The 25,051-nt window shown below is 45.6% G+C and overlaps 1 protein-coding gene across 1 annotated transcript in view; it reads left to right on the forward strand.

Annotated features, from left to right (window-relative positions):
- Window positions 1-5,570: 5,570 nt before the first annotated feature.
- LOC138279162 (cytochrome P450 2J6-like) overlaps window positions 5,571-25,051 on the forward strand; it is a 149,904-nt gene continuing 130,423 nt past the window's right edge. The window contains exon 1 of the mRNA XM_069219382.1: window positions 5,571-5,832. Coding sequence (XP_069075483.1) covers window positions 5,656-5,832 — 177 coding nt within the window. The 5' untranslated portion in view covers window positions 5,571-5,655. The remainder of the gene's footprint in view (window positions 5,833-25,051) is intronic.

Raw genomic sequence — 25,051 nt, forward strand, 5'->3', positions numbered from 1 at the left:
CCTGAGGCCTTCACTTTTGTAGTATATCTTAGTTTTTTTTTAAAAGACATCAAAGATAGTTTTCAGCCAAACAGGCTGAACCTCTCTTTAGAACACTCCTGTGAGAATCTCCAGCCCCTCAGATTTTCCAAGGCACGAGTGCTGGAGAATATAGTTAACGATGGGCCGAGATCTTATGCTCTTTTGGAAAGCTCGTTAAAATCATAAAGAAAGCAGCCCGTCTGCTTCGTAGAGATAGGAAGTGAAAATCTTTTACCTGCTCTTTACAATAAATCATGAAACCCCTGATGTCTTCTGGTGGGCAATCCAATGGAGTGGGAAAGGAAGACGATGGTGTGGGTATTAGATAGTTGTCCCATTTCGAGTTGTTTTTTTTGCGGAGCTCTCCTTCCTCCCTGTCCTCATCAGAAGTTAATAGGTCTTGAAGAAGGGCTGTCTGAGGTGTGTGTCTTACAGGCTCAGGCATTGGTGATGATCTATGTATGGGTGTAGAAGGTTGTGCTGCAGGTGACCTTGCTCGCATAGTTACTTGTTGCGCAGGGGTAGTTGTAAGTGGAAAACGTTTTCTGGAATCAGCGAGCATGAGTTGTAGGTCTGAGATGAGTGACCCAGGTACAGGAACCATTTCTTCTTGTTGTCGACAGTGCCCTGACAAATTGACAAGAAGCAGCGCCATGGAAACTGTGTGCTCAGTCGATGAGGAAGCCGCCGTTGGTTTCTCTGCTGGCTGCAGTGGGGTAGTCATTGATGGTGGTACCGTTGTCGATGTTGTCAACGGTGAAGATATGGAAATCTTTATGCCCATATTTATACTTTTTTTAGCGCCGCATTTGCGTAATTTTTTGATGCAAAAGCGGTGCAAACTTACAAAATACAATTGTATTTTGTGAGTTTGCGCCGGTTTTGCGTCAAAAAGCAGCGCAAATGCGGCACTAAAAAAGTATAAATACAGACCTTAATGTCAACGGTCTTTGTTGAGAATGCTCTCGACGATGGTGTCATCGTCATGAAAAACGAGGAAGTGCATAGTGTAGACAAAGTGCTTGTAGTTGCCGTCGTTGACGCTGCAATGAATGTCTTCGTAGTCAACAGTGTGGATAACGAGGCTCTCATCAACGGTACAATTCTCGTCGACGATTTCTCAGAAAGTGGCACAGAGGAATGTTTTTTAAAAGAGTGTTGAACCAACAGAGGTAGTGCAGGATATTCAGATGAAGCCTTTTTAGCCTTTCTAAGGAGACAGAATGGCCTTTTTTCTCCTTTTTTTCAGAAGGTGAATGTCTGTGAGAGGATCTAGGAGGACTGTGGCCTTTATAAGACCCAAGAGTGGTCATTTTTGAGGCCTTCTTTGGCTGCTCACTGGAAGTACAGGAGTAAGGTGACTTGTCTCTCTTTTGTGACCTTCTTGAGGATGTAGATGAGTCCTCGCTGTCAGAACCAGACACAGGCTCTATTATTGATTTTAGCTTCAGGAGCCAAATCAGCCGCCTTCCTTCCCTGTCTTTTAAGCTCTTGTAGGAAATGGTTTGAGATACCCTGCGGTCTTCTGAGTGGGCTGGATAAAGACAGTAAATGCAATCATTATGAGGAGCCTCGAAGCTAAGCCTCTTTGTGCTACAGGTCTTGCAGGCTCTGAAGAGACTCTTTTACTCCTTATCTGACATGAATGGATGAGAAGTCAGAAAGAACAGCAACAACAGTTCCCTGGTGTAAGAGACAAACTTGTAAAGTACAGAAATTTAGGAAACAAATTCCTAGAACTAATTATAAAAAAAGGTATAACTGAACACGGCTCAGTGGAGACTCCTTAGCACAACGTGCGTTAGAAAATCTGAGGGTGTGGAGCTTCGCACAGGCGTGTTCTAAAGGGAGGTGGAGTCTGATTGGCTGAAACCTATCTTTGGTCTCTTTTTTTTAAACAGACTAAGATATGCTACAAAAGTAAAGGCTAAGGGCCTTAATGCACTATGTTTAACATTACATTGCTACTGTGAGCTACTGGGGGACTCCTATCTCAACGAAGGGGAATGATTCAGGCAAGTGAGTCTATGAAAGTTCCAATACTGGAGTAAAAAATAATTACTCTGTGCCAATAGAATGTGTCCTGATTACTAAACCCTGAATCACAGAGTAATATGCATTGCCAGGAACGGCTGTGTCAGTGGCTCCTGGCAATGCTTTTATAAACGACCACCTGCTTGACGGTCATTTATAACTGAGGAGGGGGGCCTCTATACCATGGGTTGAAGTAATTTACTCTGTCCCCTTGGCTCAGCGGTGGGTCACCCACCATGATATAAATCTGGCCCAGTGGTTGTTTGCCTCTGGAACTTTAAAGGATGCACTGCTTTTGACTGGAAATGAAACCACATTTCTTCAGATCTCTAAAGTAACTACTGAGCACAACATATCAAAAGATTATAACACAAAGCTAACTCACAAATGAAACAGGAACATAGGAGAGCACAACATATAAAACAGTTAAAACAGACTGAAGTACAACAGCCAGGGTACAAGAGAACAATAACACAATGTAGTTATGCATCACAAAAACACCACCTCCACAAAAAAAGGAAACTCACAAAATACGAACAAATATTTCTGTCACACATTACCACCTCCACAAATCTGCATTTGCAAGACAGCAGGAAAAGATGTATGCACCAAGCACCAGGGCCGTAGCCACAGAGTGTGGGGGTATTTGAGGGCTGGGCCAGTACATAATACTTGTAGGCTCCCCAAAACAAGCGAGGCCCCTGACACAGTATAAAGGTGCCGGAGTCCAGAAGGTGAATGAGCAGTAAAAATGCCTTTGTTTTAATCTTTTTGCATTTGTTGCATGTTCAAGACCGGTTAAATGTCAGGCTATGTCTTCTGACAGATTACTGCTCATTCTTTTAATGCTCTTTCCTGGGCTCTGGGGTGGAGTATTTTACTATAGCCTTAGAACCTGCCGTAGCGGGCTCTACCGGCTATTAAAGGCCCGCTCCCCGCAATCGGCTCAAGGGCATTTAACAAGGGAGAGGGACTTTAATAGCCGGTAGAGCCCGCTATGGCGGGTTCTAAGGCTATTAGAACATTCTGCCACTCAGGGCAGAATGTTCTATTAAAAAAAAAATGTTCACGGAGCCCGAGGGGATTAAAATCCCCTTGGGCTCGGTGAGGCTTTGTTCACAGCTGTTGCTGTGAACAAAGCGAACATTGGAATGTTGGCGCTGCCATTGTTTTCAATGGACATGCCAACGTTCCAATGTTCTAATTACCCTTATGGTGTTCTTACTCTCCCAGCGATTCTCTACACACTACACTTGTCTAGGGGGGAATTTGTGATTCGCATTCCACTTTCTTAGTATATGGTTTGTGTTGCCCCTAGACCTATTTTCTCCTATTGCATTCTTTAGCATTTTTCTATTGTTTGCACTATCCTATGACTAATTACTTACCTTATTTTGGTGTCTAGTGTATATATTGTTCATAATACTTACCTCCAGAAGGAGTAATGTCTCTAAGATATTTTTGGCCTTTTGTCACCCAAATAAACTACCTTTGTCTTTGGTAACACTCAGTATTGTCTTTACTTATGTATAAGTACTGTGTAACTATAAGTGGTACTGCAGGAGCTTTGCATGTCTCCTAGTTCAGCCTAAGCTGCTCTACTATAGCTACCTCTATCAGCCTAAGCTGCTCTGCTATAGCTACCTCTATCAGCCTAAGCTGCTCTGCTGTAGCTACCTCTATCAGCCTAAGCTGCTCTGCTATAGCTACCTCTATCAGCCTAAGTTGCTAGAACACTACTACATTTCACTAATAAGGATAACTGACCTGTTATAAGGTGTAAGTACCTAGGGTACCCACTACAATCCAGGCAAGCCTCCTACACCTTTCGACCTTGCAAAATAAACTGTTTGCCAGGTCTAAACCATCCTTTGTAATACTTATATGTCACCCTTACAGTAAGCCCTTACTAGGGCAGAGTGCACTGTATTTATAAAATAGTACATGTGTATTTAAGTTTTAAGTGTCTAGACAGTAAAACACTCCTAAATTTGTTTTTCACTGTTGCAAGGCCATCCCTCCCATAAACCAAGCACTGGTTTACCATATTACACTTGATAAATGAGAACTTCATTTGGTCCCAAACATAGAAATGCTGTTTTCACTCAAATTGATTGTAATTTAATACCCTCTTTAATGGCCAAGTGAGATTTTTTATCTACTGTCCTGAAAATCCCACTTTTCGGAGGTTGGCATTTTACTGCCTAAACCAAATGTGTCTTTCTGCCACTGTCCAAGGTCACATGGCTGGGAATGGCTATCCTGTAGTGTTTTGTGTATTCCTTCCAGACATACAGACAAAAGTGCCTTAAATGTAGGACTCCAAGGTCAGCTGGCTGACTCTTGTTTGAGCTACAGGGACGCAAGAAGATTCCAGAGGCCCTTCCTGCAGCTGACCAGACCCACTGGACCTGACCTGGCCCATTTTATTGGCTTTTGTGGAAATAAGTCCTGGCCATTGAAGGGCTGCCCCCCAGGTCCTGGGCCCTTGGCTGGAGTCAGAGTGTACTTCTCCCTGCCTAACTGAAGGTTCTGTCAGATCTGACGCGAAGTGATGCACGGCCCTGTAAAGCCACGCAGCTCTGAACCGAAGTCTTCACTGAAACCAACGTCAAGCTATGCAAAGCCTTGCTGGGCCACATCGCACAGATCCCATGTGGAAACTGGGCCTATTCCAACCCACATCAAAGCCAAAAGCCACAGAGCCACATAGATCCTACCCAAAGCCTTCATCGAAGCTGACGCTGAGCGACGTGAAGCCCTGCAATGCCTCGCAGCTTAAAGTTTCACTGGAATCAATGTAAAACGACGCAACACCTTGCAAACCTTGCATTAGGAACAAAAGGTATAACTCCCAGCAGCCCAATCTTGGTCCTGTGTCTGGCCCAGGCTCCATTGCAGTCTGCTTGAACATGTGACTTCGACACAGTTCAGCATGACCAAATGACTGCAACTGACATCCTGTGCTTTTTTACGCAATTTTCACTAAAAACTTCGAAAAATCATTAATGTAGTTCTACTGATTGGTTTTTCGTTTTGGTGTTATTATATTTAATGAAATGAATCCTATTATTCTAAATTGGTTTAGGACTTTTCTTGTGTTGTGTTTTCACTTTATTGGTGTTTGTGTGCTGTGTAAATACTTTACACCTTGCCTCTATGTTGAGCCCGTCTGCTTTTGTGCCAAGCTACACAGGGTTAAGCACAGGTTAATTTAGTGACTCTAGTGGTTCACTCTGGCAGGGACTGTGAACAACCCACTCAACCAACAACCCAGTTTCTTAAACCTACATTTTTCTTTTCACTTGTGATGCCCTGACCTCACAACGTCACCTATAACCTAATACTCCCTCGAGCTGTGGTAGTCTGTACTTCTGCTCCAAATACCAGGGAGCAGAGAGGTTGAATGCTAGGAAAAGCCACCCATTTGGCACGATCTCTTGGCAGCTCTGCGCAACCTGGCACCGTGCCCAGCCTTCTCAAGCACATGTTTACACAGAGAGCATTGTGACTGTTTTGCATCAAGAGAAGGAGGAGGAGTGATACATTCCTGCAGGACACACCTGACCGAGAGACCGTCCAGGACAAAGCCCCCAGAAGATGGGCGCGATGGAGGTCACTTGGGCTCTGGTCGCCCTGGCTGTGGTCTTACTCCTGGGACAGTATCTCAAGCTCCAGTGGGCGGCGAGGAAGCTCCCACCAGGACCAGCACCGCTCCCCGTCTTTGGAAACATGTGGGCCCTGAGGTTCTCTCTGCACCATGAGACCCTCATGCAGGTATGCGGGGCAGGGGATGCCGGGAAACGCGGTGATGAAAGGGCAAAGCAAGACATAGAGGCTTCTAAGTTGCCGCTATCATTAGGGGTGATACCACACCTAGAAAATACTGACCACACAGGGTGCGGTACTGGGGGCAGCATAGCCCACCATTCGGGTCTGTGCCCTTCCAAATGGTGGCAAAAGTGCAACATCTGTGTTTTCCCCGATTCCAATGTCCGCAAACTCGGACTGTGCGCATTTGAACACATTTCACCGCATGTTTGCAATTGAGAGTCTTAATTATGTGGAAAGACGGCGCCAATTACCATCTGATCCAGACAGTATGGGGATTGGTGGGAAATGAGAGCTATAGCAATACCTAATAAATCACTTCGCCAGTGGTGCAAACATCCTTGTGCCAGTCCAGCCTGGACGTAGATTATCGGTTGCCATGATGGCATAAATGTGCCAACGAATAATCCGTAGGGCCGAAGCAGTCACCCGCCTATTTGAATTGCAATTTGCCACCATGACGCTAAAAAATGCAATTCTGGGATGCCTGCCGCAGGGAATCTCGCTTCACTTTACAATTTAGGCTTTCAGAGTGTGATAAAGAATACATGGAAAAGAGCGGGGAACGGTAGGTGACCCCTGAATTGCCAACGACCACAAAATATTTATTTTATTCAGGTGCCCTTGAATTCGAGGCTCAGATCCATTGGTGGTCTGTGGTGGACAAGGACATGCTTTGCTCCTTCTGATTGGGAGATAGATGAGGGCTTCGGACAGAGAAGGAGGGGGGGGGGCGCCTGCGGCACCGACGGTGTCAGGTACACTGCGTGTTCCCCCCAGGGACACCCTTGGCACTGCCAATCTGTGGCTGGCCTGCCCTCCTGGGACGCGGGAAGGATGGAGGGCCACAGGCTGTAAGGCTCTAAGCAAGAAGCGTCGAGGTCTGTCTGGGGGCTGGTTGGTCACTGGGGGCTCAGAGAAGGGGAGCCCGAGATGGTAGGATGCTGTGCACAGGGGCGAGACTGAAGGTGCCTCCTCCGTCCCAGATGAGCACATGGCAGTGGGTGGGGGGGAGGGGCTGGCTCAGGTGTGCTGGAGGAAGCAAGAGGGGGAGCAGGAAGACCACAGGGACAAAAGGAGGCAGTGGAAGAAGGAGAGGTGAAAACACAGAAGGTGAGGGGGGATCAGTAGAGGGCCTTTGGTGAGGTTATTTGTCAGACCGGAAGTGGCCTAGTGCAGCGGGTACATGCAACAGAGATGCTCTAGTAGCAGAGAGATATACATTAATGCACCTATACAGAAGGGATAGACATGTATATATCCTTTTATTCCTCAGTGAAATTGTCAATTAATCAGTGGAAATAATTTTTTACTTCATATTCTTCTTTTTTATTTTTGTTTGTCTCTCTCTCGCACTCTTAATTTGTGACATAAAAAAAACATATATTATTTACAAACAGTAGGTACAAACGTCTACACATATAACTGGCTAGGCAGCCTCTACCTTCCACCGTCTTGCAACAAAAATAAAAACGAAGAATATGAAGTAAAAAAAAAATCCAGTGATTAATTGACAATTTCACTGAGGAATACAAGGACATATACATATCTGTCCCTTCTGTACAGCTGCATTGATGTATGGTTATATGACCCATATACAGAGGGGTTACAAGGGCCTCCCTAGATGGTATAGATGCTAGTAACGGAGAGAAGCAGGCAGAGAAAATGGCCATGACGCCTCCCAGTGCACGTGATATAAGCTGCGAACAGAAGAACGCAAAGAGGCTGATGGAGCGAAGAGGGGGAAGAAGTAACCAGATGGCTGCCCGCCTCAGAAGGGGTTTGATGGAGGGGTCCTTTCTCCATGGAAGGGCCTCCCAGGTATCAGATGTGAGACCCAACAGGAAGTGCCTTGGCCCAAGTGTATCCCGGTGAGGAGCTGCAAAGGCCAGGAGGTAGAGAGGCTGGTAAGAAGCATGCTGTGGCCACTGGACAGCAGCCAGGTGACATGAAGAGCCACAAAGAAGAGTTACAAGAAGAGGCATCCGCTGGGCAGAGACAGGAACAGGGATGCTGAGGAGGACAGAAGATTGGAGGTCCTACCACATCGGCTTTACGGTTATCCCAAAGAAGGAGTAACAAAGATGACTGTTCAGCTCTAAGAAAGAAGGAAAGAGTGAGGAGGGACAGTAAACACTAACCCCAAAGGAGGCAAAGGAGTATGACCTGCGAGGGACAAGATAAATATCAGAAGATTGTAAGGACAAGTGGCTGAAGACATGAAAACCAATGGGCAGAAGAAGGGAGACGCTGCAGACTGTGAGTGTGGCAGCGACTGCGGGGACATGCGCAGGAGAGATGATAAGAATGGAAAGCTAGTGGGTGTGCAAAGTGAGGGGCGACTATAGATGCACGTATGTCAGCATCCCCAGCATATGCTAATATTTATTGTGAGAAATTCCCAGAATGCAAAATGGTGCTCTTTATGGGCACCATAAGGACCACCCAGATAATCTTTGGAGGGGTGGCCTTGCTTAGATACGACGAAGAGTTGTAGGGCTGGGTTGGAAACAGAGTAGAAGGTGGAATGTGGCAGTTTGTAAAACAACCTCTGACTGCTGTAAACAACACCTAGTGGCTAATGCCGGCCTTGCACACTGCCAGCAGTCAACCGCTCCCTTGTGCCCCCTTTAGCGAGCGCCCCAACCAGGAAAGAATAGGGGGCGCAGAAGCTATTGGTCGTTCAATGAACAGGCATATTACAGGTTGCCTTACCTGTGTTGATGTGACCACTCCAAATGCAGGGCAAACATCTCTCGTGCAGTGGTGGTCCACCAACAGGGACAGTTCCTTTCCAGTCTAGAGGCAAGAGAACAGGAGTGGGTTTCTGTGCAAAGAACAGTTAGTAGGAAGTTATGTAGGCTGGTTAAAACATTACCTTGGCAGGCAGCAGATCTAATTGACTGTAGAGTGAAATACATTTGATTTACAAGGAGTCTGGGGAGGTAAATTGCTAGAAAATCTGAAATCAGTTAAGGAACATGAGGGTCTGGTGTAAAACAACCGAACAATAAAATATGAGGCAGGAAAATGGTAAGGCCACCCGGGGTGATACACATGACTGGTTTGACCATCTTGCTCTACACAACTTGCCCAAAAAGGCAGTAGAGGTTTTCAGACGGATTCATAGGTTGTGAGGCCCAGAAGGCAGCTAAGAGAATGAGTCTATCAAGCAGAGCGAGTGTTGAGTATCGTATTCGAAGATAGATATGGCAACTGAGCAAGTGAGAGGGTTTAGAGCAGGGTTCAAATTAGGAGTGTGCGACATTAAGTATGCATTCTGACTAATCTTACTCCACACTCAAGCAGCCGCGGCTCCTCTTCAATGGCGAAGGAGTGTCACCCCACTGGTTCAGAGCCAGCAGCTGAAAAACGAAATTATATTTTATTATCATTTTATTTTACAGCTGCTGGCTGTGCAGGGACGGGTGGGGCTGGGCCATGGGAAGGGGGAGGAGGTGTGGAGAGCACTTAAGTGCGCATGTCACTTTAGCTGGCCATCTTAGGCCGGCCAAACAGACATGCACACTTAGGTTTCTCCAACCAAGTTGTATTTGACAGCCAGGTTGAAGCTACAGCACAGACTCCCTTTGCCTGAGTGAGCAATAAACCAGCCCACTCAGTCCAATCCCAGCACTGCTCTCATGCTTGGTAATAGCATGAGATCAGCGCAGGGATTGCACAGGGAGTCTCTAAAGCTGTCCCATGGCCTGCTGGGAACCAGGAAGTAGAGGAGCGCGAAGCAGCCAGTAGCACAAGGTAAGGTTTTTATATATTGTTTATTATTAAACCCCCCTGCACGCCACCCCATGCGCCCCCTCAACCCCCTCCTTCCACCCCACTACTTTTAAATTGTGTCTCCCGCCACTTCTATCTATTGCAGATACTATTATGTGGCAATATCTACATAGGCAAGGCAATGCCCGTGTGGTGCTCAGTGACTTGCATGGTCTTTGATACCTTCAGCAACTTGTTGGAGTGGTTAACTAAGAGAAACGGGAGGTCTTTGCTAGTGCTGCATCTCAATATCTACTTGTTTGTGGGCAGAGCTGGAGCACAGGACCCAAGCCTAGAAAAAGTGCAGCACTCAGGAGAGAGGATGTAGCGTAACTGCCAAAACTGGTGACTTTGGAGCTGCGGAATCAGGTTCGAGTCTTGGCGTTGGCTCAACAATCTGTGGTTCCGGGCAAATCATGCGATCCCCCCAGGCCTACCAAATATGAATGTGTCCTTGTGTAATGTAACTGGTGCTCATTTGAAGGGCTCCAAAACCTTCGGGTCACGTTGTGCACTATATAAAACTGCAAAAAAAAACCTTCCTACTAGAATATAACAGGGGGGATCGCGGTGCACGGTCCTCAGCAACAAGATAAAAGCTGGCTGAGTTCCCAATTCCAGATCCAGCTCTAGTACTCCTGCCTGCACATGTATTACTGATGAAGCCCCACAAGGAAATTCTTATGAGCATGTACATATGTTCACTAAAATCAAAAGGACTTGGCTAACGCCAGACTTAAAAAGTAAGAAAAAATAATGAGGGCCACGGTTTGTCTTTTCGCTCTCATAGAGGGGATCAGCTCAGCCATGGATGGTTGTGTCATTCATCGTATTCATCAGCCATTGGCTGATTGTTACTGTCATTCATGATGTATTGAGCTGTAACGTTTCACGAAGGCCAAGGGCGCTCTAATTTTGCGAGAGCGGAGGATTAAATCATGCAGCAGGGTTTCCCATTTTATGCATCAAGCAAAGGCAAATTATGTGACATCATGCAACACATTTTGTGGCAGTGTTACTGCATTATTTTGTCTATTTTATGCATTACCACTGTCTGGACAAAGGTTCCACCTCTGATTAGTAACATTTTAAAACCTAAATACAGCAGTAGGCAATTGAAAGGTAACCAATCAACTTTAGTAACGGGCCTTCCACTGCGCAGCAATGCATCTTGCTGCATTGTTAGTAGCTTTTGATGCATTTGAGCTACAATCAATAGTTCTAGCAAAACCAGCAATTTATGCAGTAGATAATGGATTATGTGGCAAATGCAGCAAATCCATATTTATGTGGAAAAAACAGTAGCCGCTGAATGGCATAATTATTCGGGCCCTAAGGAATATGCCAGTTTCATTAGTGCACCAATAAGGTGACCACTCATAAACTGAAATGAACCATCAAGAAATAGATTTGAAATCGTAACAAGAAAAGGAATAGTTATTCCTAATGTACTTAAAAATTTAACTATTCGATTCAACTCGATTTGTGTGGCATTTTTCAGTCAGTTACATGCTAGACTTCCATTGTATAGTATAATGGTGCCGCAGAAGAGTCACTCACCTAACAAGATCACCTCTGAAAGGGTAGTAGAGCTGAAGCTGAGTTAGTCACAACAGCTGCTGGCATGTAGGTAGAGTGGGGGGGGGCAGAAAAATGTGGTGTTGGTGCATGCATGTTGGTGTGTATTAATGAAAAGAAAAACAACACATACCTTGCTTGCTGCATGACGTCCGATGTCCTCCTCGCTCCGGTCAACTCAGGGTCCAGCAAATTCTCTTAAGTAATCCTGGTGCTGCTCTCATGCTAGTAACCAGCATGAAAGCAGCACCAGGATTGGAGGAAGTGGCCTCTCAGTGTTCTTACGACATCTGGGTTAGAGAAATGTAAAATGCGCAAGTCTGGCTGGCCATCTCAAGACAGCAGGCCAAAAGGACACGTACACGTTAAACTGTGCACAGCTCACTGCTGCCACTCAGCAGAAGGCCGGCCCGTCCTGACACTTGGTCAGGAAGGCAGGATGGAAAATAAATGGGCAATAAATTAACTTTATTCCCATTTCAGTTTTCATCGCTGGGGGACATTTTAGGCAGAGAGGCAATGCTCCTCTGCCCAAAAGGAAGAACAGCCGCTGGTTAGTCATATGCCGAGCACACATTTTTGACTCTCAGGTAGGACTAAAGCAAAGTAAATGATACGCCAACTGTCCGATAGCACTAGAGAAGCATCAATCACATGTTAGATGAACCCTTGACAGGCTAAACAAGAGTCAATCACAGTCACATCTCTGACATTTGGGTAGCAGGGGGAAAGTCGGTGCCATAACCCTTCCACTTTTGCAGCGTGAGTGGGGGTGAGTGCCTTTAGGTGGTGTTGTGTGATGTTAGAAATTGGGTTTCTGGTTGGCTTGGGTATGCACCTAAGCCCGGCAGAAACCGCCCACTCTTGTCAGGGCGAGGGGTTTACACACCCAGGATGACCCCTGCTCACCCCTTGGTAGCGTGGCACAAGCAGTCAGGCCGTACCCGGAGGCAATGTGTAAAGCATTTGCACAACACACACCACACACATGACACAATAAATACATCATCAAGGAAACTCAAAACCAAGTTATATCAAATGAACTGTATTGCACAAAACATAATTAAACCAAACATAGCAAGTATCAGTAATACCCTTCTACACTAGCAGTTGTCAGAACCTTACTCAAGTACTATTACTCTGTGAAAACCAACAGTAGTCATATTAGAGCACATAGGTTACTGGTTGTCCTGCAACATAAGTAGTAGTCAGGTTGTCATTGTTACCAACAGTGCACTAAGCAAATGAGAAGTATTAGTATATATGTCCAGACACCATCAAGTAGGCACAGTAAGGGAAAACACACATAGGTCCTGATTACGACCTTGGCAGAGGGGATAACTACGTCCCAAATGTGACGGATATCCCGTCCGCCGTCTTACAAGTTCCATAGAATATAATGGAACTTGTAATATGGCGGCGGGATATCCGTCACATTTGGGATGGAGCAATCCCCTCCGCCAAGATCGTAATCAGGCCCATAGTCTCCTAAAATGTTCCCTATATGGGTAAAATGTCATGGGAAAATAATTATGGAAAGACACATATCATCATCGGTGCCCCTAAAAGAAGCACTCTCATGGAGCATAGGTCAATAGAGTCACCCATAACCAGTGCGCACGATCTGCTACCTGCACAGGTGCAAAACAAGAGGATGCTGGCAACACGGGGATATCTGTGCCCCAACTTGGGAGCTCTCACGCTCTGTTCCTGGCCCATGGAGAGCAGTAGGTTTGTCGTTGGCAGGACCGGGGACCTCCGTCGAGGGTTGCCACCCCGGCCTGCTTATATACCCCCAAGCAATGAGTAAGAAATCCAGTGCGAACGGGGGACCCCCAATGAGGTTTCCCAAACGTTTGTGATCCGTGATAATAGTAAGGGGGGGCTTGGTGGAGCGTAAGGGGCTCTGATGAGGCCTCTACCCCATCCGTGACCTCCACTGCCTATTACGGTGAACGATAACTGGTAAAGGGGGCACAGCGGCATGGGGTGGGGCCTCCGATGAGGCTTTCACCCCACATGCGATGCCCACAGACTGGATGGAAAAAGAACAAGTGATGGGAGGAATGCTAAACAATGTCAAACATTCCCCCCCAGTACAGAGTTTTGGGCCTAAATCCATTGTTTTTTTGCAACCCATGCCATTCCAGTTTAAACCCAGTCATATGCAAATCAGTCTTGACCCTGCTACCCATGGGAACAGTCCATCCCGAACTGCCAAACCAAGTCTTCCCTGTACTGGAAACAAGCATCCTGGGACTGGTTTCAGTGTATCACCCTTCATCAGGCAGGCTAGCTTGATTCCAGTGGCATAGAGAGCAAGGGACCCACGTCTGGGCATACCCTTCCCACTTTGGGCGACAAATGCAAAAAGAACAAGTGATGGACAGAATGCTGAACAATGTCAAACATTCACCCCAGTACAGAGATCTGAGCCTAAATCCATAGTTTTTTTTGCTACCCATGCCATTCCAGTTTGAACCCAGCCATGTGCAAATCAGTCTTGACCCTGCTCCCCATGAGAACAGTCCATCCCATCCCGAACTGCCAAGCCAAGTCTTCCCTGGATTGGAAACAAGCATCCTGGGACTGGTTTCAGGGCATCACCCTTCATCATGCAGGCTAGCTTAATTCAAGTGGCATAGGGAGAAAGGGACCCACGTCTGGGCTTGGGGGGGACCGGACCCCGTACATCATTCTCGGAACCCACTCCAGTGGCCACTCCCTGACGGTGGCGGACCATCTGGGACCACCCCAGAACCATCCCTGCCCACCAACCCCCTTTCTATCACGCCCTCCCTGTAGCTCCCCACCCAGTTGGCAGTTCCCGCCATCCAAGAGAGTGGGCGTCTCCTTCCCCACAGGCACCTCTGCCTCAGTGTAGGAAAGTACCATCTTGCCTGGCATATTACCCCCATTTTTACATGTATGTCAGTTTGGTTTTTGCCTGTCTCACTGGGATCCTGCTAGCCATGACCCCAGTGCTCATAGTTTGTGGCCTGAAAGTGTGTACCTGTGTAGGGACTAACTGTGTCACTGAGGCTCTGCTAACCAGAACCCCAGTGCTTATGCTATCTCTGCCTTTAAAATTGTCACTATAGGCTAGTGACCATTTTTACCAATTCTAATTGGCACACTGGAACACCCTAATAATTCCCTAGTATATGGTACCTAGGTACCCAGGGTATTGGGGGTCCAGGAGATCCCTATGGGCTGCAGCATTTCTTTTGCCACCCATAGGGATATACGACAAATCTTACACAGGACTGCCTCTGCAGCCTGAGTGAAATAACGCACACGTTATTTCACAGCCATTTTACACTGCACTTAAGTAACTTATAAGTCACCTATATGTCTAACCTTCACTTAGTGGAGGCTAGGCGCAAAGATACTAAGTGTGAGGGCACCCACATAGTTCAGGGCCATTTCCCCGGACTTTGTGCGGGGACACCATTACACGCGTGCACTACATATAGGTCAATACCTATATGTAGCTGCACAATGGTAACTCCGAATATGGCCATGTAGCATGTCTAAGATCATGGAATTGTCTCCCCATGTCAAATCCGTCTTGGTGCGCCAATTCCATGCTTCCCCGGGGCTCCACTATGGACCCCGGGTACTGCCAAACCAGCTCTCTGGGGTTTTCTCTGCAGCTACCGCTGCTGCCAACCCACAGACAAGGTTCTGCCCTCCTGGGGTCTGGGCAGCCCAGTCCCAGGAAGGCAGAACAAAGGATTTCCTCTGAGAGAGGGTGTTACACCCTCTCCCTTTGGAAATAGGTGTTAAAGGCTGGGGAGGAGTAGCCTCCCCCAGCCTCTGGAAATGCTTTGAAGGGCACAGATGGTGCCCTCCTTGCATAAGCCAGTCTACATCGGTTCAGGGAACCCCCAGTCCCTGCTCTGGTGCGAAACTGGACAAAGGAAAGGGGAGTGACCACATCCCTGTCCATCATCACCCCAGGGGTGGTGCCCAGAGCTCCCCCAGTGTGTCCCAGACCTCTGCCATCTTGAATCCAGTGGTGTGGGGGCACTCTGCAGGCCTCTGAGTGGCCAGTGCCAGCAGGTGACATCAGAGACCCCTCCTGATAGGTGCTTACCTCACTAGGTGGCCAATCCTCCTCTGAGGGCTATTTAGGGTCTCTCAACTGGGCTTTTCCTCAGATGACGACTTGCAAGAATTCAATAGAGTTCCTCTGCACCTCTCTCTTCGACTTCTGCCAAGGATCGACTGCTGACTGCTCCAGGACGCCTGCAAAACATCAACAAAGTAGCAAGAAGACTGCCAGCGACATTGTAGCGCCTAATCCTGATGGCTTTCTCGACTTTTTCCTGGTGGTGCATGCTTTGGGGGCTGCCTGCCTTTATCCTGCACTGGAAGCCATGAAGAAATCTCCTGTGGGTTGACGGAATCTTCCCCCTGCTCCAGCAGGCACCAAACTTCAGTGTCACTGGTACGCTGGGACCCCTCTTATCCTGACGAGCGTGGCCCCTGGAACACCAGTGGTGGACCCAGGTGACCCATATTGTCCAGTGGTCCAACTGTCCAAATTTGGAGGAGGTAAGTCCTTGCCTGTCCTCTTCAGACAGTAATTCTATGCACCGCGTGAACTGCAGCTGCAAGGGCTTCTGTGCACCTTTCCAAGAAATCATTCATGCACAGCCAAGCCCAGGTCTCCAGCACTCCGTCCTGCATTGCTCAACTCCCTGAGTTGACCTCGGGCTTCGTGGGACCCTCTTTTGTAGTGTTGAGACAACCACTGTGTTCAGTCTTCTTGAACCTGTGTTCAAGGACTTCTGCAGGTGCTACCTTCTTGTGCATGGGCTCTCTACATTTCTGAGGGCCCCCCTCTGTCTCCTCTCCTAAGTGGTGACATCCTAGTCCTTCCTGGGCCCAGGCAGCACCCTTTTTCTCCAACTGTGACTCTTGCAGCTAGCAAGGCTTGTTTGTGGTCTTTTGCCAAATAAAAACTCTGCATGTTCCAGCACTCCGTGGGACATTTTCTGCACGAAGGAGAAGTTCCTAGCACCTTTCGTTGTTGCAGAATCTTTAGCTCCTGCACCCCCTGGACACTCTCACGACTCTTGGACTTGGTCCCCTTTCTATGCAGGTCCTCAGGTCCAGGAATCCATCTTCAGTGCTTTGCAGTCTGTTGTGTTCTTCCAAAATCCTCTATCACGAGTTTAGTGTGTTTCTGGGGAAGTACTAGCACTTTACTCCTACTTTTCAGGGTCTTGGGGTGGGGTATCTTGGACACCCTTAGTGTTTTCTTACACTCCCAGTGACCCTCTACACACTACACTAGCCTAGGGGTCCATGTGTTGTTTGCATTCCACTTTCTTAGTATATTGTTTGTTTTTCCCCTAGACCTATTGCATCCTACTGTATTCCACAGTGTTTGCACTACTTTCTGACTGTTTTACTTACCTGATTTTGGTTTGTGTGTATATTTTGGGTATTTTACTTACCTCCTACGGGAGTATATCCTCTGAGATATTTTTGGCACATTGTCACTAAAATACAGTACCTTTATTTTTAGTAACCCTGAGTATTGTGTTTCTTGTGATATAGTACCTATATGAAATAAGTGGTATAGTAGGAGCTTTGCATGTCTCCTAGTTCAGCCTAAGCTGCTCTGCTATAGCTACCTCTATCAGCCTAAGCTGCTAGAACACTACTAATCTACTAATAAGGGATAACTGGACCTGGCACACGGTGTAAGTACCCTCAGGTACCCACTATAAGCCAGGCCAGCCTCCTACACTCAGCCCCCTTTAGCATCTGCTGCCCTCAGTGAGCAGGCTATTAACATCCTGAGATCGATCTCTGTGGGTCGTTCAACCATCGTGAATGCCATCCAGGGACTGGCAACTCACAATAAACAGAGTAATGCGTTCTTGGAGGGCATTCACAGTGTAGTGTCTGGCCTACAGAGATCTGTTCAGGCTCTCGCCTCTACACTGATGGCAGCCAGTCACCCTTTGTCTACCATCCCCCGCCACCTTCCTCTTCCCAAACCGATTCCCCCCTTCCCAAACCCAGCCAAACCATACAAACAGACAGGCAAGCATCCACCTCAACATCCAAGGGTAGCGTAGACAAACATAAGCATCACAAGAAACACCACAGGCATACACTCAAGCAACATCTACCTGCATACACAGCAATAGTCACTACCTGCCCTGACACCCACACCACCCCCAGCATCACAGACACAACACCCGACACACCTGCAGACACCACACCAACATTCAGTGCTACAGCCACCACACCTATCCTACCCACAGACACCACAACAGCAGACCCTCAGACATCCACCCCAGTCACCACACTTGCAGACAACACAACCACAGACAGTCCTACATGCAGCCCATCCACTACATCTGCATTTTATATATATGATATATAGCTATATATTATTATATAGCTATAGTCACATATATATAAACAATATTTATATGTATATAAACAATATTTAAACACTTAAAAACACATAAATAATATTAACAATAACAAAAACTAAAAACCAAAATACCCATTACATAAAAATGCATAGTCAATTAAAATGATATATTACCTACTGGCAGTCACCAGTAGGTAGTTATAGTTAGGACCTAATTTCATTAGAAAAAGCTGTTTTTTTGCTTGCCTATATCTATGGTGCCGCTTGACGAATCTTCACGAAATGTTCAGCAAAACTTTGACAGCCACGTGAGCTGCTGTCTGGAAAATTTCAGGGTGATCCATTAAGCGGCAGCCGAGATAAAGGTGGGGTGAAATTTAGAGCATTTCCAATGTTAATTCCCATAGTAAACACTGAACAGCGAAAGCGCAAAAAACACTGGTTGGAATTACACCAAATTTGTCCCTCTTTGTTATTTGGTGTAACTCCTTTTAGTAGTTTTTGAGAAGTTTAAGGAACTCCGAATTTGTATTTATAGGGATGCAAAGGATTTGCGACCCCTCTTGATCTTTCGCTGAGATCTGATTGGCTGCCAACACTTCAAACCAGGAAGTGTTGGCAGTCATCTTGGGACTCGGCTCAAAAATACAAAAGGGGCTAGGGTACGAACACCCTTAGCTCTGGTGCTGGGGTCCCAAAGGGAGCCCCCCAGAGCTAAAAAGCATTATTTTAAAACATTTACTGGGGTCACGAATCCATGGTAAAAAAAAGAAGAAAAAAAACAAGTGCAGGCTCCCACGCTTGTTTTTATAAAAGACCCAGGGTGGGCCAGGTCCTGTTTAATTTTTAAAAGGGGGGGCCTCCTGGCCCCCGACACTCCAGGGACCACCCCCTCCCAGGGCAAAAATGCTTTTTATATGTGAGGGGGGCCCAATGGCCTCCCCCAAAGTCCCGGGGACCATCAGCTCCCTGGGGCTACAATGAATTATGAGCGGGGAGATGTGCAGTTTCCAGAGCTGCGGGGACCACCACCCCCAGGGCAAAAATACTTTTTTAATTCACCAGTTAGAGTTACCTCAACTAACTATAACTCGTGCCCTAAGGTAACTATAAATTGCGCCATCGCCATTCACTGCTAATTAACCCACAAATTACTGCACTCATGACATCTTTGATAACATTATTGATAATATCAATGTATATTTGCAGTGACATTTTTTATGAAAAAACTATGCATGGCAGGGGAGCGAGTTTTATTTACCGTAGGGCACAAGTTATAGTTAGTTGAGGGAACTCTAAGTAAAGCTGGTGAATTTCTATGATTTTGTACGTCTAAAATGTGAGCCTAACTATAACGTCCCTATAACCTTTCGTTTTTTAAGTGAATTTTTATCTTTTTTTAATTCTATTTCCTAACTATAACATCCCTGTAACCTTTGTTTTTTTCAGTGAATATATTTATAACAAACTCCTTCAGGGAAACACTTACATGAGGAAATGCGTTACAACCACCGCTTTTTTAACAAAGTGCATTTTTTATCTGAGCATTCCCTGGAGGACTTTGTGGTATTGATGTTTGCTGGGCGGCCTGCTCCGCCGTCTATTACACTCTGCCCTGTTCCCTGTTTGGAGTATAGTGGTGTGAGATATATATATATATATATATATATATAAAAATATATTCACTCAAAAAAAACAAAGGTTATAGAGACGTTATAGCTAATTTGACATTTTACTCATACAAAGTGATAGATTTTTAGCAGCTATAGTTATATTTATAGTTATATTTATGTTATGAAAGTTATAAAACTATAACTCGTTGCCTAAAGTTACATTTGGGCATGAGTTATAGTTTCCTCAGATAAGTATAAAAATAACTGCTGAATTTCTATGGCTTTGTATGGCTAAAAAATAAACATAACTATAACGTCCCTGTAACTTTTGTGTTTTCAGTGAATTTCTATGGTTTTTTTTTAACACACACGTTAATATTTGTGTCAGGCTGCGGCAAGCCCGTCAGGGGCTTGCTTTTCCCCAGGATCCAAGGTGGATCCGAGGATTGGCCAAAAAAACGGCAAATTTGTGCCCATGAGGGGTCCCTAAGGGACCCCTCCAAGTTTCCTATGGGGTCAGGATACCTGTATCCTGACCCCTTATACGTTTTTACACAGTTTTTCCCACCCCTTCAGGCAATGCGAGAAACAAAATGGCGGCTGCAACTTCTCTGTCAGGTTGCGGCCAGCCAATCCGGGCCTTGCTTTTCCTCTGAATCTGGGGAGGATCCAGGAGGATCCAGGAGGATCTGCGTCCCTATTTACACATTTGGTTTTCATTCAATAACTAGAAACCTACAGAATGGATTTACACCAAATATAAAAAGGCCTCTTTCTGGGCCAAGAGCTACCCTTCTGCCAAATTTGGTGTAATTCCGTCCAGTGGTTTCGACGCTATCACTGTTCAAAACACCTATGGAAAAATAAATGGAAAAAAACACGCTTTGGGACCCCTCCTTTTTCTCAGACCCAGCTTGACGGATCAGCCTGAAACTTTCCAGACAACAGCTGAAGTGACCACTGTTGTGTTTTGGGAAATTTCATGAAGATTCATCAAACAGCGCCAAAGTTATCAGTAAAATCAACAACGCTTTTTCCATAGAAACTAGGGGCCCGATCACGAGTGTGGCAGTCTATAGACCGCCACACCTGCGGTGGCGGTCTGATCTGCCGCCAATGTGGCTGTACGACTGCCACTTTACAACCCTGTTGGTCGGACCACCATGGAACCGCCAGATCTGCCAGGATCTCAGAACCCAGCGGTGTGGAGGATGGTGGCGGTCCTAATCTGCAAACAGAGCTGCCCTGGGAATTACGACCTCGTTCTCCATCAGTGGTTTCATGGCGGTCTGACCGCCATGATAAGGCTGGTGGAGAACGGGTGCAGGGGGACCCAGGAGGGCCCCTGCACTGCCCATACACTTGGTATGCACCATCGCAATGTTCATTGTCTGCTTTGTAGACAGTGAACGTTGCAAGGGTGCTGGTGCACCCTGCAGGCTACAGCATTGCTGCCGGCTCGATTATGAGCCAGAGACAAAACTGTAGCCTGTTTCCCGCTAGGCAAGCAGGCGGAAACTCAGGTTTCCGCCCACTGAGCTATCAGAAGACTCTTAATAACTCCGTCGGGGAGGTCTCCGCGTAGGCGGCGGCCACCCTGTCTGGAGTTTGGCGTACGGGCTTTTCCGTCCGTCAAACTCGTGATAGGGCCCTAGGTGTTAACTATAATTACCTAGTGGCTTTCACCACTAGGTAATGTATATGGGAAAAAATGAAAACAAATAAAATTAAACAACAGTAACAAAAATAATTTATATAACTCCAGTCTAAACAAAAATAGGAAAAGAGTTAAGTTAGATTTACTATTCCTCCTCTAGTGTATGCAACAATAGAGAAAGTTTTGCTTCGGAGCGGTTATATTTACCGTTTCTACTCCCAACTGAGCAACAGTCAGAAAAGTGTTGGAATACAGAGAGATTACTTTTATCATTCCAACTCATTACCATTTTCTAAAAAACACTGAAATATCTAACAACATAACATTATTAAATCATATTTTAAATAAGAAATAAATATTATATCGATTTAAAAAAGTAAAATGTTAAAGAATACATAAGAAATTATCAAATACATCCCCCTGCTATCCACAACAACCACAAGCACCAACAAAAATAAATTAAATAATAAAACAATAATACAATTAAAGTACTATTTAAATAAAGCTAATCAAATTAAATAATAAATGTAAACACATTTTACAAATAGTAAATAATACTACCAATGGATTATAAACAATTTCATATAAAAAGAATAATTTACATAATGATCAATTTAAATATTTGAATAATGAATTATAAATTAAACATTAAAAATAAAAATAATGTGTTAAAAACAATATAACTTAAAAACCTTCCCACCCTATTTCCTAACAAACACAACAGCCTGCTACTAAAATATAAATTACTAATTAAACTTTAACAAATAAACTCTACATTAAAGTTACTAAATTAAACTTAACTAAATAAAATAACAATTGAACAATTTACAAAATTGATAACTAATAATGTATTTATATTAAAAATTAATTAATATTAGAAGTAAATACATTATAATGTAATTAACTTCCCAACCTATTCCCCTTCAGACCTGACAAACCACTTCCTACAGTATATATTCCGAATTCATTTAAAAAAAATATGGATTAAAAAAAATTACAATTTTACTACAAATGTAATATCTAAAATTAATATACTGACTGATATATACTAAATGATTAGAAATCTATATTTGTTACAACTATATTAAAGGAAACAATTTTAAAGACAACATATGCTTATAAACAGGAATATGTACAAAAAACAATATTCTTATTTTAAATATTCTGTTCCGCAATATTTTTGTAATGGTGACATTTTTAACACTATATTTATATCACACGATATTTTTCAATCAATATTTGTGTCATTCATCCTTAATGGCATGTGGGATATGGTTGAGAGTCTAAGCCATTGTATTTTTCTAGTTTCTCCCTTAGGACAGTCATCACGTCAGACACACGTTTTCCAGGCCTATAGCCAGATCTCAGATGTACTTTTGACAGACCAATAGATTTAACGCCAAGTTAGTCCCATGTCAGCAGTGCCTTTGAAAGTTCCTTTTAGCTTGGGCAGAGTCAGGGGCATGGAAAGTGCACTTCTGGAAAGCCAGTAGGACTAACACAATGTCAGTTACCTAAGACAATCTTTAGGTAGTCAAAGAGGACTGGGGTGACATTACACACATGCTAGGTCCATCTCTGACAGGCTGGTAGGGCTGGTGAATAGTCCCTCACATGCCGGATGCATTGCACATCCCTGATAAATATGCAGGCTGTCAATAAATTGCCTGAAATCCATTTTGTCATTCTTTTAACAAGCCCTCTCAAAAAAAAATATTGACAAAGATAATAGAGTAGTTGTGTTTCCACAGATCCTGAATATACATGTGTGTGTGTGTGTGTGAGAGAGAGAGAGAGAGAGAGAGAAAGAGAGAGAGTGAGAGTGTGTGTGTGTGTGTGTGTGTGTGTCTAGGAGGCTGGCCTGATTTGTAGTGGATACCTATGGTAGTTACACCTTATACCTGGTCCAGTTATCCCTTATTAGGGAAATGTAGGCAGTGTCTATAAGCCAGGCTCTCTAGAGATAGCTGCAGCTGAGCAGCCAAGGCTTATCTAGGAGACATGCAAAGCCCATGCAATACCACTGTAGTCACACAGTACTCAAACGCATGAAAGAAAACACTCAGTGTTACAACATTAAAGGTACTTTATTTTGGTGACACAATACCAAAAAAAACATAGAGACTATACTCCCTTAGGAGGTAAGCAATACACAACTGATATACACTAGTATGCAGAAATTGGCATAAAACAGTTAGAAAACAGTGCAATTAGTGAAAATCACAATAGTTAGAAATGGGCCTGGGGGGGTCACAAACCATATATTAAGAAAGTGGAATGCGAATGTTGACTTCCCACCTAGGCAAGTGTAGTGTGTAGAGGGTCGTTGGGAATACTAGAAAACACCAAACTTAGGTACTAGAATCCACCCCAGGAAAGCAGGAGTAAAACACAGTAACTTTGCCAGAACACACAGAAACACGAGAAAGATTATGCAAGAGACTGCAAGACACCAACAGTGGATTCCTGGACCTGAAGACCATTGGAAGAAGGGGACCAAGGCAAGAAGCACAGAAGAGTCCAGGGAGAACAGGAGCCCCTGCTAACCCGGATGAAGGTGCAAAAGAAGAATCACCTGGGAAGAAGAACATTCAGTATTGCACCCAAGAAGACAGAGTCGGGTTCCTGGTTGGTGAAAATGATGTCCCACACTGGATGGAGGATTGCAGTCTGGTTTGCGACGCTGGAGTCCGCCAACAAGCCTTGGCACACACAAAGATCGCTGTTAGCAGAAAATGGCTCAGCCTGGGACCAGGAAGGACCAGGTGGACTCTACACAGGAGAGGAAGTCAGAGGGGACTCTCAGCAACTCAGAAAGCCCACAGAAGACCAGGCAGTGCATACAGGAGTCCCATAGCACAGGGACAAAGAAGGTGCAAAAGAGGTCCACGCAGCATGATGACAAGGGCTCCCACACCGTCGGAGAACCACTCAGGAAGCTGTGCATCACAGGATAGAGTGCTGGGGGCTGGAGCTGCAAGATGCATGAAGAACTTTGTGGAAGGATGCCAACAAGCCTTGGAAGCTGCAAAACACGTGGTGCACAGGGATACTGTCTTTCATGGGGAGGCAAGTTCTTACCTCCACCAAAGTTGGACAGTGGGATGTCAGGACCGTCGGGGCCACTTCAGTCCACCACCCGTGATGCAGGATCCATGAAGCTCAGCAGGAGAGGGGATCCACGCAACCAGTCGTTGTTGCAATAGGTGCAGCGGTGCAGAAGCAAGGGAGTGACTCCTTCACACCAAGGGAGATTCCTTCGCTCTTCTGGTGCAGGCTGAAGACAGGCTGTCCTCAGAGGATGCATGACCGGGAAACAGTTGCAGTTGCTGGCAGGAGATGAAGATACAATGTTGCAGAAGGAGTCATGCTTCTTTGTTGCAGTTTGTAAAGTTCCTGGAGGGTCCAGATGCAGTTTCTTCAGTGAGAAGTTGAAGTGGAGGATGTTGAGTATTCCTGCTGGAGTCTTGCAATCCAAATCTGAAGAACCACCCAAAGGAGAGACCCTAAATAGCCTTGAAAGGGGGATTGGTCACCTAAACAGGTAAGCACCTATCAGGGGAGGGTTTTGATGCCACCTGCTGGCACTGGCCACTCAGATGCTCCCAGAGTTCCCTGCCAATTTGGAATCCAAGATGGCAAAACCCAAAGAACCTCTGGAGGAGCTCTGTGCACAACTCCTGGGGTGGTGATGGACAGGGGAGTGATCACTCCCCTTTCCTTTGACCAGTTTCATGCCAGAGCAAGGGCTGGGGTTCCCTGAACGAGCAAAGCAAGGAGGGCAGCAAATGTGCCCTTCCAAGCATTTCCAGTGGCTTGGGGAGGCTACCCCTCCCAAGCCAGTAACACCTATTTCCAAAGGGAGAAGGTGGAACTCCCCTCTCCCAAAGGAAATCCTTTGTTCTACCTTCCTGGGCTTGAGCTTTTCGAGCAACAGCAGAGCAGATACTCGTCTGTGAGGTGGCAGCAGTTGGGGCTGCCTGGAAAACCTCAGAAGGCTGGTATGGCAGTTCTGGGGGGTCCTCTAAGGAGCCCCCAGTGTGCATGGGATCATACAACCAATGCTTGCAAAAGCATGGGGGTATTATTCCTACATGTTTGATACCAAACATGCCTATGTTTGGAGTTACCATTACG

Source organism: Pleurodeles waltl, unplaced genomic scaffold (genome assembly GCF_031143425.1).
Source record: "Pleurodeles waltl isolate 20211129_DDA unplaced genomic scaffold, aPleWal1.hap1.20221129 scaffold_69, whole genome shotgun sequence".
NCBI classification, from domain to species: Eukaryota; Metazoa; Chordata; class Amphibia; order Caudata; family Salamandridae; genus Pleurodeles; species Pleurodeles waltl.